This window comes from Heptranchias perlo, chromosome 34, assembly GCF_035084215.1.
Source record: "Heptranchias perlo isolate sHepPer1 chromosome 34, sHepPer1.hap1, whole genome shotgun sequence".
In the NCBI taxonomy this organism is placed as follows: domain Eukaryota; kingdom Metazoa; phylum Chordata; class Chondrichthyes; order Hexanchiformes; family Hexanchidae; genus Heptranchias; species Heptranchias perlo.
Window position 1 is genome coordinate 18675656 of NC_090358.1, and position 18593 is coordinate 18694248.

The 18593-nt window shown below is 37.8% G+C and overlaps 1 protein-coding gene across 15 annotated transcripts in view; it reads left to right on the forward strand.

Moving 5' to 3' along the window:
* LOC137301862 (myocyte-specific enhancer factor 2A-like) overlaps positions 1–18593 on the forward strand; it is a 311843-nt gene that overhangs the window by 273014 nt on the left and 20236 nt on the right. For 12 of the 15 annotated variants that reach the window (XM_067971554.1, XM_067971555.1, XM_067971556.1 and 9 more), the window contains 2 exons: positions 1900–2119; positions 4535–4588. In XM_067971554.1, the coding sequence (XP_067827655.1) occupies positions 1900–2119; positions 4535–4588 (274 nt within the window). The remainder of the gene's footprint in view (positions 1–1899; positions 2120–4534; positions 4589–18593) is intronic. The other 3 variants (XM_067971562.1, XM_067971565.1, XM_067971561.1) reach the window with 1 other exon arrangement.

Here is an 18593-nt window from a genome sequence, read left to right on the forward strand (position 1 = left end):
GAACGTGGTGTTTTCTAGAAAATTTGTCAGTGTTCAAATGTCAGTTTCATGTTTCCGTTCATTTAAATGATCTGCAGGTGACTGCAATATTAAAAGTAAATATGGCACAAGCAAGTTAGCAAATCAAAATTACTTCCAGTTTCACGTAATTTAAATCTTTCATTTTTGACAGTACACTAAAATGCAGTGCATTGCTTTTTAAATCTCTCTTTCTGGTCTTTTTTAAATCCACTGGATCGTTTTATTATAGATGAGATCAATTTCCATGGTCCTGCACAAGAATTTTGTAATTAGAAACTTGGATCCAGAATTATGAATGTGTCTATGACTTCTAAATTGGAATTTAACACCTGGTTCAAATTTTATTGCAAATTCTGAAAAGATTGAGGAAAATTACTGCAAATGATTTCCATCATAAAACTTCACCTTCAGGCTAAATAAAATTGAAGTCCCAATGGATCGCCATATTTCTCCTTTCTAAGGTATACTGTAATGTTCATTATTTTACTGCAATTGGTGACTTTCAAATATTTTCATTTCTCCATTAATCCCTGCAAATTTTGCTTTTTGAAAAAATTAATGTGAAATTTGCACAAAATGTCATTAATAATCTTGTTACAGTACAGTATTTCTATGTTTATTATTACAGAATTCTTGTTTATTATCTGACCTAGAACTTTAACTTCTCAATACAATGCCTGTCAAATGGTGTGTGCTATTTAGCTTTTTGTTTTTAACTTTGCGCTGTTTTTGAGAAATGTGCTAATCTGTGCAGTAAAGTTACAATAATGTACTAATATAAAACATAACTAATTTTTATTCACGCTCTTTGTTTGTGCTGATGTATTATTTCACGATTCCGCTGGCTCTCAAAGTTCAGTCCTACTTTCAAACATTAACCTTTTTTATTGAATGCAGTTTATATAGTCAATGTCCTTTGTGTTGGTTTTACTTGGAAATAGATAATATTACAACTGGAAGAATTTAATGCTCCTGGCTCCTGACCCACATATACACCAACATGAAAACTAGAGTACAATATTTGACGAGCACTACACTTTTAAGAAAAAATATTTTAGGCCATCAATTATTAATAGCACCTGATAAATAGCTGGTACATTAAAGAACTGTGATCTTTCAGTTTTGTGGTTTAAATTGGTGCTTTTATGTTCGGTTAGGTCTTGGATGTCAGTGGTACATCCAAATGCAGTAGCTCATGAGCTCATGTTTTCTACTGTTCTTGGATCAGTAATTAAACACAATTATTATTCAACCCTTCACATTTTTAAATTGTAAAATTAAGGAAAATAATTTAAAAGGAGAAAATATCGGTAGTTCTATCTAGTACATTACTTTCCAATCCAGATTATTATTAAGTAAATTTTCAGAGGCCTCATTGATGATGCGGTACCTCATCCAGTGCCAGAGTATATTGGAAACTCATGGGTTGCTGCAATTGTCGCTTCTTGGCTTGTGAGAACTCAGAAAATTGGCCCCTATATGTACAGATAGCCGATGCTGGTGAAATAGTAGAATGACATCATTTAACACCAATTTAGGGAGATATAAAACAAGACTTTTGCTATCCTAATTTTTTTTGTGGCAGGGAGCAGGGGTATCAGTTCTTGAAAGATTGGACTAATAAAAAGTGTTAGTTCTTGCCTTTGTCCTCTTGCCACTTGTGGGTGGCAGAACATAGAGCCGTACTTAATGAACCATTTTAGGATGTGTGAATGTATTGTTGCAGAAGTTTAATGTGTAATACGCTGGATTATTTTGTAGATAGAAACCATTTCTGCACATCCTAAACTCAATTAATTGCACTATATGTTTGCCATTTGTTTTATTGAAATAACTTTTATTAACAATTGAATAATACAATTTTTAATTTCTTTGCAGCCTGGTTTGCCACCACAAAACTTCGCAATGCCAGTTGCTGTTCCTGTGAGCAACTCAAATACCCTAACTTACAGCCACCCAGGAAGCTCTCTCGTAACTCATTCATTGATAACCACATCTCTAACAGATACCAGCATGCTTTCGCCACCCCAAGCTACACTGCCCAGAAACGTCGTGTCACCAGGTGCTCCACAGAGACCACCTAGCGCTGGTAATGCAGGTACTTGTATTTCTAATTATTGTAGTGAGAACACTGGTGTAGAAGGTGACCGCATAATTAGAAAGACTCTTAATTAGAAAGATACTATACACTGAAATTGTTTTTTGGCTTGGGAGCTTGTAAATAAATTAAAATGCTGCCACAAACTGGAGTACTTTGATGGTTTAAACCTTATTTCTATGCTGTCGTAAACACCCCAAAAATGTCAGCATTTTCTCTAATAAAGCCATAGGAGTAATTTTCTGGTTTCATACTTCGGCCTGGGAGCCTTACCCTTTGGCAGTGCTTGTTGGAAGATCGGAGGCACGCTGCATGTGACTTTCCAGCCATTAACTAGTCAGAAAATTGTGGACAGTATACCCTTAAATCTCTGATATGCCCTCCCAGCTGGCAAGGCTACATGCTGGAAAATTATCCCTTAGAGTCACATTCCTGACGAGAGCACTGAAATTGCTTTTCAAAGTGTTAGCAAGCCAAACATGAACACTCTTTATTACCTTAATGAAAACTTTTGACAAAAGAGCAAGGATAACACTATTTATCTTCTAATCTGCCATCTTTTATTCTTTAAACTGTACAGGTTTAAATTAAGAAATTCAGTAAATTCACTAAACTCTGACATAACTGACATGATAAGAGTTCTGATGAAAGGTCATCAACCTGAAACGTTAACTCTATTTCTTTCTCCACAAATGCTGCCTCACTTGCTGAGCTTTTCCAGCATGTTCTGTTTTTAATTACAGATTTCCAGTATTTTGCTTATGACAAGAGAGAAACTGTTTCCTCTGCTGGGGGAATCCAGAACAAGGGAGCATAACCTTAAAATTAGAGCTAGGATGTTCAGGGGTGATGTCAGAAGCACTTCTTCACACAAAGGGTAGTGGAAATCTGGAACACTCCTTCCCCCAAAAAGCTGTTGCGGCTAGGTCAATTAAAAATTTCAAAACTGAGAATGATAGATTTTTGTTAACCAAGGGTATTAAGGTTTATGGAACCAAGGCGGGTGGATGGAGTTAAGATACAGATCAGCCATGGACTAATTGAATGGCGGAACAGGCTTGAGGGGCTGAATAGTCTACTCCTATTCCTATGTTCCTATGTACAGGGAAAACTTTTGTTGAAGAAGCATCAACATATATTTATAGAAATTAGGGGAAAAAATATCAATGTTCTTCAATTTAAAAACTTGAACTGAGACAGTATTTAGAGCTGAATAGACTGAACAGATTTATGAAACCACAATATAAGTTTACAAAAACAGTTTGAGGTGAAATCACACTGTACAATAGCAGGATGCACATTATGTGTCAAATTTCTCAGCCTTGTATTTTAACAAAGACATCAATTTTTAAAAAAACACGGGTTGCCGCCTTCATTAAGATACGTCACAGAGGAATTTGGTGTGAATGTATATGCTACTATTACATGATTTCACTTCCAATTGTATTTCACTTGTTAAAATACCTGTTGCTGTTTGCCCTTTCGAAGTGTCAGCTGGGCTTAGTTGGGAGCACTGCCTTTTCAGAGTTAGAAGGTTATTAACTTGAGTGTAGTAATAAGGGAGTGCTGCATTATCAGAAATGCTGTCTTTCAGATGAGCCATTAAACTGAGGTCCCATCTCAGGAGAATGGAAAAGATCCCATGTGCTTGTGCACAAATCGGCAGCCACATTTGCCCACTTGACAACAGTGACTGCAGTTCAAAAGCAATCCATTAACTGTAAAGCACTATAGGACATCCTGAGGATGTGATAAAGTTCTATATAAATGCAACGAAACTTTCTTTTAAAGTTAAGCTTTGAGATTTGTAAATTACAACTCCTGATGATTATTACAGTCTTAGTGTTTTAAATTGCTATACCTGGCACGCTATTCAAATTCTTTGAAAGGTATGATATTACATAATACAGTTTGAAAAGTAAACTAAAAGTAACTACAACATGAACATTAAATAGATAATCATCATGGTATTTTGTGGTATTAATTTCCTTCCCCAAGTTCAGTGAAGTGGTGGTTGCATCAAAAAAACTTTGTGTGAACAAAGCATTGGAGACGTGTTGCAGTAATTCTTTGTACGCACATCCTGATGTATAGCTGTAATCTATTAATGAATAATCTACCTGACTAGATTTCTTGCACATATTCTTCAACATATGTTATTATTTTTAAAAGATTATATTAAGTATTAGTCTGATAAAATGCTGCATATTTAATATGCAACTTTAAGATGCCATATTCTAATTTTCTAAAATAATATATTTGCAGTGAAAAATCTATGTTTTTACACAAAAAACCTAAAGGTTATTTTTTTGATGCTCTATCCAAAAATACGTTTAGGATCAGTTTTGTTGCTACTAAATTGATGTGTTTCTGCTGCCTTTTGTTTTTAAGCTGAATCTCTTTGTTTTATTTTAGGTGTAATGATGGGTGATCTTACAATGCCAAATGGTGCAGGCACCAACCCTGTGGGTAAGTGAGAAATCTGACTTAGACTCAATACCTCAGGCTTTGTTTAACCAAAAAAAGAACTATTTTTATCTCCCTGCTGTCACTAGAAACAACAAATTAATGTTATGGCACACTGGGATAGATCTTGCCTTTGTGTGAAAGTGTAAAACGCGCCATAGCGAGTCGGCAGCCCGTTTTACATCTCTCCTGATTTTTATTTCCATTGACTTCAATAATTCATTGATTCGCTATCACCGGTTTTACACTATCGTACAAGGTCAGGACCTAGCCCTCTGTGTGCAGCTGTGAATACTAACTTGTCACTTCAGTGACTTAAAATTACAGGATTGAAAATGATTTTAATGGCCTTTAATAAACAAGCACAAATAAAAACTTCAGTTTGAATTTCACAGAATTCTGATCATGGGAAGAGGCAAAATAAAATTTAAGATTTTGATAATGTATATGAAATAATGTACTGGGGACTGTTCCACAATCCTGCATTCCCACTGGTGATTCTGCATAGATATGGCTCTGACATTCTCTGACTCACGATCCCTGAGACTGCGGTTCCCCACTGGAAGTGCAGAATCACCTTCGTTATCTTCTGATCACAGGTTTTACAGCCATAGAAAATTCACAAATGGGATGTTCATGACATTAATAGCTCAGGACAGGTCTCATTACAGCCTTGCACTACTCAAATATGCTTTTATACTTTAGGTCATAGTTAATATGGAATCTTCCTCATCCTTTCAACAACTTCTTACAAATAGGAGACTGCCAGCATTCTACAAAGGATTAGTCACCGAGAAATTTTTCCTTTAAGAAATTTTTGCTGTCGTGCTGCCATTTTGGTCAGGTGACCTTCAGCTTACTTGTAAATAAGGCTATGTTCTGAATAGTCCCCTTAGCATTTTTTCCTCCTGTTCTCCATAGTAACGTTGACTTGTCTGCATTTCCATCAGGACAAATCTATTTGTTGCCACTTATTAATTTTTTTCACTGTTTGGCAATAAAAAAAACCTCCCAAGAATATTCCTATAATCCCATTCAAAGATTTTTCAACCGTCAAAGTTTTAAAGGAATTCCTCTTTTGCTTAGTCTTTAGTGCCATATTCGGCATTGGTGCAACTGTCTAACAAAGAGATTAATACAAAGATAACTGAACTTTTGAAATGATGGTGCTGTGGAATCCTGTTCTGTACAACATAGACATAAAAGCAGCTTATAGCTGGTGTAAAAATGGCTGAAATTAATATTCTATTACTAATAAGGCTTTTGCACACTAACCTGTTTTTTTTTGTAAAGATGGTTTGTGTTTCAAAACATGAATGTGGGAATCAAACGAGGCCAATCTGCCATCCAGTCTCTCACAAATTTCCCGAATATCTCTAAGGTGATACTCACTCAGTAAGCTTTTGCTGAAAAATCTGCAGCCATGTTGAAACAGAATATTTAGTAGCTGCAAAATGACTATTCTGCAGGGATTTCACATCATGTGGTACACTGGCTGTACTACAATTAATTTACCACTGCCAGTTGCTGAAAAAGGAAGCTCCACTCCAATAACACGCAGATCCTTTATTTAATATACGTGGTAACCTGCTTTAAAAAGAAAAGATTTGCATTTATATAGCGCTTTGTACGTTCTCAGGACAGCCCAAAGCGATTCACAGTCAATGAGTTACTTTTTATTTTGGCAGCTAATTAGTGTGGTTTAGAACTTCACCCCACTGGCATGTCACAGATAAAATAGCAACGCACTCCATCTACAATTATAATATACACAAAATACAGTACAATATATTTGAACAGAAAATACAATATAAGAAGGCAAATCTCAAGTTATTATACACCAAGATTGGCTCTGGTCATGCATAACTCCATTTGTGTTGCAACTTTGGGTATTTTATGGAATTGTTTTCTCAATGACTCAACAGCAGTTCCTATATGCAGGTCTTGTCCAATTATATCCAGAAACTGTACATTTCCGTAACCTGTCATGTGAAGTTCCCAAACCTGGAGATTAACGGTTGCCCTACTTACAGTAATCTCTTAACTGGATTAAATGTAATCTTGTACTACACTATCACCTGCATTTTACAATACCAGACATTAAATACATCCCAATCACAGGCCCAATTGCCAACCTCCCTTTCCCCTCCAAAGTCCTTGAACATGTTGTTACCTCCCACATCTGTGTCCATCTTTCCCGCAACTCCATGTTTGAATCTCTGCAATTGGGTTTTCCACCCCATACCAACCACCAGAAATACCTCTGGCTATACCTAACTCCATTTGTGTTACAGTTTTGGGTATTTCATCAAATTGTTTTCTCACTCAATGACTCAACAGCAGTTCCTGTATACAGATCTTGTCCCACCTCGCTCCCTGGCTACTGTCAGGCTTTTTAAAAATTCATTCATGGGATGTGGGCGTCGCTGGCGAGGCCGGCATTTATTGCCCATCCCTACTTGCCCTTGAGAAGGTGGTGGTGAGCCGCCTTCTTGAACCGCTGCAGTCCGTGTGGTGAAGGTTCTCCCACAGTGCTGATAGGCTGAATCAGTCTGTTAGTAGCCTTTGTGTCCTATCTGATCCCAAGCTGAGTTTTTGACCCTATTTAGTCTCCATCACAAAGACCACCTATTTTTGTCCCCATAACATGGCCCACCCCTGCTCCTACCTCAGCCCATCTTCTGTTGAAACCCTCATCCATGCTTTTGTCACCTCCAGACTTGATTGTTTCAATGCTTTCCCAGTTGGCCTCTCATTCCTCCATCCTTCATAAACTTTAGCTCATCCAAAACTGTGCTGCCCTTAGCCTATCTTGCACCATCCTGCTCATCCATGACCCCTCGCTCCTGTTCTACATTGGCTCCATATCTCTCCCAGTACCTCAAATTTAAAATTTTCATCCTTTGTATTTAAATCCTTTCATGGCCCTTCCCCTCCCTATCTCTGTAACTTCCTCCACCCTACAAGCTCTCCGTCCCTTTAACTGTAGCCTCTTCTGCATCCTTTGCTGCACCATTGACTGTCGAGCCTTCATCTGGCCTGGGCCCCACACTCTAGAATTCTCTCCCTAAATCCCTCTGCCTCTCCACCTCCCCCCACTTCTTTAAGACCCTCCTTAAAACCCATCTCTTTCACCAAGCTTTTTGTCACCCCTCTTAATATCTCCTTCTTTGGTTCGACATTTTTTTTTCTCTAATTCCATCTCTGTAAAGCACTGTAAGACTTTTTTTCTACATGAAAGGCACTATGTAAATATCAGATGTAAAACAACTAATATCTTCATTACAATTTTTAAAAAACTGAAGCATAAAAGTTTGACAATATTAGAAGTAAAATAAATAATCTCTACAATGAGAGAAGTCTTGACTGAATTATTGATAGAACATTTTTGGATATGAAAAGTAAATTTCTCATTGAAAAACTATTGGAATTCACAATTTTTTCTGTCTTTTTTTAAGTCAGATTATCAGATGAATTTAAAATTATATAAATCATCAATATAAAAGCTACATTCAACAACAATATGATCATATATGTCTACAAGAGGTGAGTAACGTAAAATTTACATATGCCAGCAGAGAATTTTCAGACAACTGGGATTTTAATAAGAAATTTACAATGGAAAAACCATCAGCTCATTCAGATGCAGAAAATCCTACTATTTCCTCAGTGCGGTCATTAACAATGCAATTGAGCAAACCAATCTGATCAAAAATCAAAGGACCCCTTTGATCTCTCAAGCAGTGGTCACCATCTAAACTGTAATTAAAACAAAATCGTCCAAATTCACATGTGACTGCTTGTCCGAGGGAGTCTCCTGTAAAGTTAAGCGGTTGATCTCATCAAAAGTTAACATGGACCACAAGCCAATGAGCTACTCAGAGACAATAATTACAGTGCGATGATCCGATGTTGCATATAAAAACAAAGACAGGGTCCCACACGTAGAACTTGATCAGATAGCTGATGTGGATGTCATGTACTGAACTTTGGCTTTTCTTAAAATGGTAACCAAAGTAACATTTTAAATTTGTATCATCAGTTTAGTTCTATTTGCCATGTAGTGAACCACTTGTATAAATACAACAATAACAACTTGCATTTATATAGCTCCTTCAACGTAATAAAATGTCCCAAGGCTCTTTACAGGAATGTTATCAGACAAAACTTGAATAGAATTTCTAATTGTGGTAGCGGAGAAAGCTACCAGTGTGGACATTTTTGGGAAAGAGCTTAATGGCTTAGGAGGAGTTAGGAAAAGAGATTCTGTACACTTTGTGGTCTAAAGTGAATTTGTACAACTGATTTTTACACTTGGCATCCTGGGCTGTCTGTGCCAAAGTCCTTTTTTCTGAAAGATATACTCATTTGCAGATGGTCTGAGAGCTTAATGTGTAATTGATTGGACCCAATTGTTTTGGAAGCCTGCTATTGAGTTAAAGTTATGTTTGGCTAGTTGTTGCTGCTGTGCTAACCCAGTGAAGCAGATATAGAGCATACTTGCCTGATAAAAGTATTTGACACCCGAGATGTGCTACATGATAAGAATGCTGCTCAAGGTGTGCTAACTCCACCGCTGACATCTGAACTAAACCTGGGCCAAAGCAAGTTAATGCTGGTGTGATCTTTACACAACCAGAATAGATGGGTTGAGGGTCCTCACTGAGTTTGTTAGGGGTCTAACACCCAATGGCCATTTGATTATTAAACATTTACGTGCTGCTAACTGGCTGTCCTTCCTGGAAAGTTACCCAGGAACACAGTCTGACTTGGGGAAAGGATTTGATGTCATCCATTTTGCATTGTGTGATCATTAAGGAAATAACAGCCGTATTGTAATAAACTAATCATGAAGGTTGGTACTTTTATAGGTATGTGACAGATGGTGCAGGTTCTATAATTAGAATATCTGCAAAGTGACATTTAGCAGATCAGCAAAGTTAAGAGAATGGCTCTTGGAATCTAACATGTATATATTTTGATTGTCTAATATGATTATTCAGTAAAATCTGAGCAATACTACATATATTCCGTAATGCTGACCTTTGTGAATACTCCGCAAGTCCCATTCAGTGAAAATCTTTAAGTTCTGCGAATCTAAATTTAATCAGTTGAGCATTGAATCTCGAGTCAGTAACAGATTGGGCTTGATTTAAAAATTAGTTCATAGCAAGGTTACATAATGTAAATTGACTGACTATATTTATGAAATGTGTAGTTGATTAGCAAGTAATGGGAATGGGGTCTGAGTGTACTGAAACAAGGTTGGTGTATAGAAATTCCTGTTTACACTTGTACCCAATTGTTCAGTAGAGCTCAGATAAGTACTAGTGAGATAGTCAAAAGTTTGTAGCATACAACAAAGCAGAATGCATCTAAGCAACTGTGTAGGACTGATGGTAAGTGGCACAACTGAAAGTTCATTCCAATATCACTCCGGATCTATATTTACTTTTACTCTGAAGTTTGAGCTTTTGTAGCAAAACAACTCAACTGTGTCCGCAATGTATGATTGTAAATTTAATTCCAGTGTTATATACAATTTAAAGAGGATTTAAGTAAATACATAGGATTTACAACACAGAAATAGGCCATTCAGCCCAACTGGTCTATGCCGGTGTTTATGTTCCACACGAGCCTCCTCCCACCCTGCTGTTATAACCTGAAAGCCCAGTGGTAAAGGATAGAATTCTAGAACCTGGTCTTCAGTTGCTTCCAAGCCTTTATTCACACAGCTCAACATTATACACCCTCCTATAAATGGATGCGAGAGTCTCCAAATGATACCTGCCACCTGAATACAATTAACACTAATTGATGTCGCATAGATACAATTAACACTGACTTCATCTAACCCTATCGGCATATCATTTTATTCCTTTCTCCCGCATGTACTTGTCTAGCTTCTCCTTAAATGCATCTATGCTATTTGCCTCAACCACTCCTTATGGCAGTGAGTTCCACATTCTAACCACTCTTTGGCTAAAGAAGTTTCTCCTGAATTTCTTATTGGATTTATTAGTGACCATCTTAAATTTATGACCCCTAGTTGTAGATTCCCCCACAAGTGGAAACATCTTCTCTAAGTCTACCCTTGTCAAACCCTTCATAATTTTAAAGACCTCTATTAGGTCCCCCCTCAGCCTTCTCCTTTCTAGAGGAAAGAACCCCAGCCTGTTCAGTCTTTCCTGATAGGTATAACCTCTCTGTTTTGGTATCATCATTGTAAATCGTTTTTGCACCTTTTTCAATACCTCTAGATCCTTTTTGTAATATGGAGACCAGAACTGTGCACAGTACCCAAACTGTGGTCTAACCAAAGTCCAATATAAATTTAACATAACTTCACTGCTTTTCAATTCTATCCATCTAGAAATGAACCCCTGTGCTTTGTATACATTTTTTATGGCCTTGTTAACCTTGTTAATTCTTGATTGGGTTTGACATTATTTAGGTAATTCTTCACGTTGGCCTACCATCAGACGATAACACTATTATAGTTAGTAAACTGGGGTATTTTTCCTAAAATAAAGTACAGAATTGGCGTTACTCAAATGATGGATTCAATTTTGTGTTAACCCAGTAACACAGTAAGTTGAGCAGAACTTCTGAACATCCAGCAAGCATTTGGACTATGTCATACCATTAAGCTCCTGATACACAATAACCTGCCAACTAACTGTGCCTGTTATATGCTGTGTGAAGTGGAACAGCAGGTGCAGATTAAGGATGAATCCTGGAACCGAGATCCCAGTGAGGCCCTGATGGATCATCAGCTGTTGTTTTCACCTTTCTAGTGAACAGGGAGGCAGCTTTTGAAAGAGCTCAGCAAGTCAGCAGGGATGTCAGTTTCACGTTCTTGACATGCTTTTGTTTGTTGCCAGTGCTGTTGGGAAATAGAACCTCTCAAGTTCTTTAGGAACCAGTCTCATAGTTTAAAGGGGAAGAAAGTTGAGAAAAATTTAGAAATAGCTTTCAAATTTCTTCAAAGACTGAAGGCTTTATAATTGCTGGATTATATAATCTCCTTGTTAAAATACAAAAATGGTTGAAATGTAACTTTCTTTTAAACTTTCTATACACCAAAAATATACATAAACCTGGAAATTTGTAATAAAAAAGGGGCCTAAGCATCCAATATGGTGGGCAATGTGCGCACGCACATTCTGAGCCGGAACAGTTCCATCCGCCATGTTGGTAACAGTTCCAGTATAGGAACCCAGGGCATTAGGACCTTTGCATATGAAAATAGGGGGCCTCATGCCTGATTGAGGCCTCCTTCCCAAAATTGGGCCTTACTACAGCCGGCACCAGGCCAACTGTGTTCAGGATAACCATGTCTACATGAGGACTAACCAAAGAGGTAATTTTTAAAAAAAAACTTGAAAGTGAAGCTGGGAGGAGCAGGACCCTACGCGATCGCCTCCCACCCCTGCCCCCCCAATCCCAGGACCAACTTGGTCCTCGTGGAACTGTTGGTGTCTGCACCTCACCAGTAATATGCTGATGAGGCCAGAGGCCCAATTTTGGGTGAATTCGTATATTTCCACCCCTTAGTTTTTAAAGCTGAAATTCCAGTAAGTAGTTATTTCTTTTTGTCATAAGTAGTAAAAATGTATTTTTTTGTACAAAATGTGTATTACACTCTTAGCTATGGAGTGATTACTTCAGACCCTGAAAAAAGTTAGTAGAACAAATGAGCCTCGTTGACACAATCAGAATTACTCCCAATTTTATATTGATGGAGATTTTGGCATTGAAGTAACCAGATTAGATCCTGCTGCATTTATATTTTTAAGTCCCAAATATTTTCTAATATGTGGATTTTCCTTGCTGCTATTTTCAAAGGAGAGGGGGACTGGTGCATCACAATGCAGATTCCAGTTAAAGCCATTCGTATCGGCATACTTGAAAGCATGATGAAAGATGAAATGTCTAGAGGGAAGGCAATGAGCAGAAACCTGAGAAGGGAACTATTGGTATTGTTTGAAGGGGACACGCCACTAGATTGATTTAACCAATTTGCTTTGTTGTAGAATTAGATACTTTTGGAAATCTTTGTAATGAAAATGTCAATTTCAGTTTCCCTCCCCCTTCCCCCAGTACCCCTGGGGTATATACCACCTGCAGTTTGGCAAACTGCACCAACTCTGCCCTGAGCTGGCCACTGGGAGGTGCACAGTTGCTGGCTAGGGCAGACTCTTCCTCTGATTTTGCTTGACTGAGAAATTGGATAGCTCCTTGTTGATCTCACTCTTGTGTTAACCGTTATGTTGCACAATAGTGTCCCGTATAAGGTGCCTTTAGTTGTGCCCCCCTGTAGAGAATTACTTCAGGTTAGTTCGATGCCTGGATGAAGAGCTCACTACCTAGGAGATTACAAGCAAAACTCTCTCCTGACTAATTCATGGCACAGTATGTGCATTAGAAAGAAACATGTGGGTCAGCAGATTGTACCCAGATCAATACTTATTTCTATAATGGTTTTATTGCAAGTTATTTAAATTTGCATGGCTGTTTAACAACTAAAGGTTTTGTATAGTAGGGAGTATGGAATGTGTCAGCACGAGGGCATGTCTACAATTTATATTGTCACCAAGCAAAGAACCTAGATAACGTAACAAAATGGACTTTATACCTACAGTTTAGGCTGATTGCAAATATTGTTTGGATCACCTGGCTTGAATCCTCCTTTCTGTCAGCCAATTGTGTAGTAGCATTGACAGCATTCAAGGGAAGTTTGCAGCCCAGATGGTTCTCCTGGTTGGAGCAGAATGTGTGGCAAATGGCTTGCAAAGGGAGACAAACTTAATTCTACAAAAGGAATTGCACAAATATAGAATTCTTGAGAGAAATTGGTAAAGAGAGACACTTATGGTTGAAAAGATTTGTCAAAGCTTGAACTTTTATTCCAGATGATATTTATTCTTCAGTTCACCCAAAGAACATTTAAAATATGGAGTTAATTGGTTGACCATGCAGAATTTTGAAAAATCAAGCACCCTCTCAATATACAAACATCGCCAATGTTTTCAAGCATGTGACTTGGGGATGTGATTTGACAACCAAATGTTACAGCCAATAGCCAGTGAATAGAATTTTACTTATTTATTGTGGTTACTGAACCTATGTGGTTTTTAAACCAGATCAACTGCAGGTAAGCAAAGGGAAGTCTAAGAATATTTTTCCTGGCCAAAGTAAGGTTTTAGGTAGCAGATATTCATGACCTGCTTCTAGTTTCACTCTTTATATTTCCTAGCCATAACTTCATAGGAAAATTGTAGTTTGCATATATGTGTTTCTATAATTTCATGACATGTGCAACTCAACAAGATTTCATGTGGATTCTAGCTCTACTGGTAAGCACTGTCACTCATTTTATAAAGTGATTTATAATGTGATCGTAGCTTTTGAAAATACTATGTTCTAATTAGATAAACAATGTATTTTCAAACCCTCTGATGGGAACAGGTCACTTCCAAAGGAAGATACCCACACAAGATATTCCTTACGTGACTGGGTTTGAGCCTTTCATTCCCTTTCCTGTGCCATCAATGGCAGTAGACTGTCTTCCACTATTGTCTAGTAACAAGGACATATCTTGTTTTGAGTTAGGGTAGTGTCTTTTTAAAAACTGAAAATTACAGGTCAACTAATGCAACATGTTTTAAAACAACATTTTCAAAACTGAAATCCCAGAGAAAATGTCTTTTTTTAAAAAAAAAAGCTTTGGTAACAAATGTGCAGCTCTGTTATTTGTCAGCACTTTCCCCATGAAGAGTAAGAAACTGACCGTAACATTTACAAGTGCAAGTTTCTCCCCTGCTGTCCATCGCACCACTTGTTTAGGTTATCGCTCCCCCTCACACACTGACAAGTGACCTTAGCCCAGGCCTGTGCCCATATCGCTGTATAACCAGCTGCAAGAAGATTTGCAAGCCTTCGTCTGTCTTTTTCGAATTTCCATCTCACGGTGATTTTCATTATAAATTAAAAGTTGTTAATTTTATTTGACCAGCCGGCTGTTAAATTATGAAACATGAAAGCATAAAAATTCTTTTTCTTTCTATCTCCATTGACTTGTCTTCCCTGTTTGACTGGGAACCAGATGCCTGCAAAATCTTATCTGCCATTCACCCATGGTCGCCTCCTCTCATTGTTCGCCGGGATTCACGTGATCACCAGGTGCCAGCTGCCACATTGTCCTGCTCCTGACCCTTCCTGTTATTGCACTACTGCTATCTTAACAGCAGCTGATAAGTGAGTACTGGTCTACTCTCAGCTCAGGCCTGGCCCACTTCTTAGCTTCGAGCCCTGGCACTCTTTCAGCCTTGGCCCTGGTTTGCTTTTTGACCTCCAGTCCTGGCCTCCTTCCTTGCTTCCAGCCTGGTCGTAGTACCTGCCTTCTGGCCATGGCCTCAGTACACCTCTCAGCCTCTGTCCACTCCCAGCATGTAGCATCCATCTTCATCCCAGCCTCAGCTGTCTCCTGGTCTTGGCCTCTTTCCAATTCACTTTTGGCCTGCCTTCATTCCAGGCCACAAAATTAAACCAGACTTTAAAAAAAAAATTACTAACCTTAGTAAAATCTACCCTGGATTTTCTAGTGCACCCTGGCTCAGGCCCGCGCCCTGAAAACTTTGGTTTATGTAAAAATATACTTGTTTATATAGATACATCTGCTTTTATTTTTGACCTTAATGAATAGTTCACACTAGGTAATTTTCCACACTAGTTGCAGTTAATTTTCAGTTGGAACTTTATATTCATTCAAGCCCTCCTTTTGCCAACTGAGTTTAGCTTTGCAGTTCAGGGAGGTTGCTGTAAGATTAAAGGTCACAGCCTGCACCAGGGGTGACTCATTGTCAGGTTGTTATCAGCCAGTTTAGTTAACTTCTGGGATGCATCTGAAGACCATCAATTAAGTTAAACAGGCTAATTCAGCTCTCAGTAATTGTTTAATAATCAACGCCATATGTGCATCATTGAAAGCACTTTTTATGCACCATACCTTGAAAATGACATTGTGTTGGAGAGGATTCAGAGAACAGTGACTGGGTTGAGTCAGCAATTTAAATTTCATCTGTGACTGCAGAACTAGAGAACACAGGTACAAAATTGACAAGTCTGAAGTGAAGCTAAAAGGGTTAAATTGAGGATAGGTTACATTAACTAGGCTGTTATTCCCTTAAATATAGGCGATTAAGGGGTGAAGTAATTGGGGTGTTTAAGATGATTAAAGGATTTGATAGGGTAGATAGAGAGAAGCTATCTGGTGGGAGAGTCCAGAACAAGGGGACATGAGCTTAAAATTAGAGCTGGGCTGTTCAGAGGTGATGTCAGGAAGCACTTGTTCACACAAAGGGGAGTGGAAATTGGGAAAGCTTCCCCCCTTCCTTCCTTCCACCCCCCCCCCCCAAAAAAAAACTGTTGAGGTTAGGTCAATTGAAACTTTCAGAACTGAGATTGATAGGATTTTGTTAGGTAAAGGTATTAAAGGTTACAGAACCAAGGCGGGGAGATGAAGTTAAGGTATAGATCAGCCATGATCTAATTGAATGGTGGAACAGGCTTGAGGGGCTGAATGGCCTATTCCTGTTTCTGTGTTCCTTACAAAATAGCAGATTTGTGAAATAGACTCCCTTCATAACCAATTAATGTTATAGCAGTTGGTTCCTGGGTGAATGGTTAAGAATAGGAATAATGTTATAAGGAGCTAAACATAGATGACCAAACAATGTATGGAGCACTCATCTTTTGGGGTCCATTAATTGTAGAATACAACTTGTCACAATTGAATTATATAGATATAATAATGTCCAAGCTTTTAACTTAGTGGCATACCTTAAAGCCCTGTAGGTTATATATAAACACAGTTGATATATAGTTTGGAGGGGATGGAAGATACAGTTCATTTGGACATCTTTTGTGTTATACTGAAACCCAGAAGTTATTATTCAGTTTGAGTATTGGGAAGAAATTTGATGGTTTTATCTTTACCTGTGGTTATTTAACTCCCTCAGGAGAATAAAAAAAAATCGAAAAAGTCCCTGATGTTGGAAATAGTAGATTGTCTGCTTGAAGGACCTGGCTTAATCAGCAGAATGATCTCTCTCTGGTCCCGTGCTTTTTTTGTTTCTTATGGTGAATTAAAATTACCATCATGTTCAAAAACAGAGTATTTTGTAAGGACCATGACTTTCTTCATTTTTTTTTTAATATAGTAAGTCGGAAAATAAATATTGACTTTAATGTTTCTTGATGGTGTTCCTGTTTACTGTAACAGGATAGTTGTGCCAGCTAACTAGACGGGTGGAATTTTGCTTCTTAACTTTCAGCTAGTCCTTTATCACCTGAAAAAGGCAAACCAGAGAACCTCAGGGTGGTTTAACATTGAAAGTTCCCAACAGGCAGTTCATTTTTTTACTTTGACAGAATGGGCAAAAACCTCTCCAAACATAGCTAACAATGTCTTGGAGTTGGTTGACATTTTCTGAGCAGAATGGATTATTTAAAATATTTTTTTCTCCTAAAATGAAAACAAGGAGGAAAAGACCTGCTAGCAGGTAGTTCATCCAGTCCCTACAAAAAAAGTTTTCAAATTGAAAGGGAGGATAACAAAACATTCAGTTCTTTACAGTTTATTTAATTTTTAGGCACTTCTGGAATCTGTTCCTCCCATGTGTAGTCCACAAAAAGATCACTAGATGGCACTAAAGTGTACCATACTGATTTGAAATGACTAACTACATTGGTAGAACAATGGAACACGATACATGAGTGTGTGTACATTTTTAACGTGAAATGAAAAGTGAGGATAATTTTCTTTTTACAAGATGTATTTGTCTTTGAGAAAATGCCTATAAACTTATTTACATGTTGCATTGAAAATGAAAATATTATGCAATGTGTTTTTAAAAAAAAAATGGAGTAGGGTAAAAATTTGTACAGTGCACTCCATGGTGCTCATAATATTGCCAGTTTTACTGATCAATAACATATATGGATAATCTTTTGCCTTCCAGACACTGATACCTTGAGGTCCGTGGACAGCTAATATATATATATATATATATATATATATATAAAAATTTTAAATTCTCTTTTAAAACCATATTGTAGTGTTAATTATAATGGGTAACTTCTCAAGTCATAAAGCTCTTTTAATCAACCAGTATAGAATGATATGCTTTTTTCCTCTTTAGTGTGCCATTTTGTAGAACTAAAAAAAATCAGCATATGTTCTAACGTTTCGGCTTTCACGCTTCATTGTGTGATGCAGATAACGTTTACTGTTAAATAGGCCTGTATTATATTCACTTTTTGTATCATCATGATCCCCACATGGGCTCAACAGGATGCTCAAGAAGAGCAGAGTCAAAAGAATAAACCTTTTATTGTAGATGTTTCCAGTTGATTAACCTCAAGAGTTCAGCTATACAGACCAGTCTTGGTCTCCCTCAGATGTTAAGCCTAAGCCTTCTATTGCCTTTCATGTTAAATTTTCACATTAAACCATTTGTAGCATAAGTTTAGTGCAAGAATCCTCGCACAGTGCAACCGAAACTCACTCTGATTCCATTGCATCATTTCCACCAAGTTCTACCCAAGCAGGTAGTCTGGCAGTGGGCAGCATTGCGTCAGCTCCTGTGTGACGGTTAGAACTGAAACAGTAATCCACAATCCAACACACATCATGATGTAGTGATATGATACACATGGAAACTGTCCTATATTCACATACTGCCGCAGTTAGTTGCCTTAACGTGAGTTCTGCCTGTTGTGTAGGCCGAGTGGTCTAGTTTCTTCTAAATCTCAGAACGTGATTCCACATGCTTGGACAGTTAATTATTTAATGCAGCTCATGTAGATAAATTGAATGTAATTAGAAGATACTTGCAGTATCTTTTAAATCTCTGCTGTGTAATCCCAACCACATCTTTATTAAAGCGACAGGAAAAGAATTCTAGAACACAAGATCACAGTTGAGGAAGGCCATTCAGCCCAT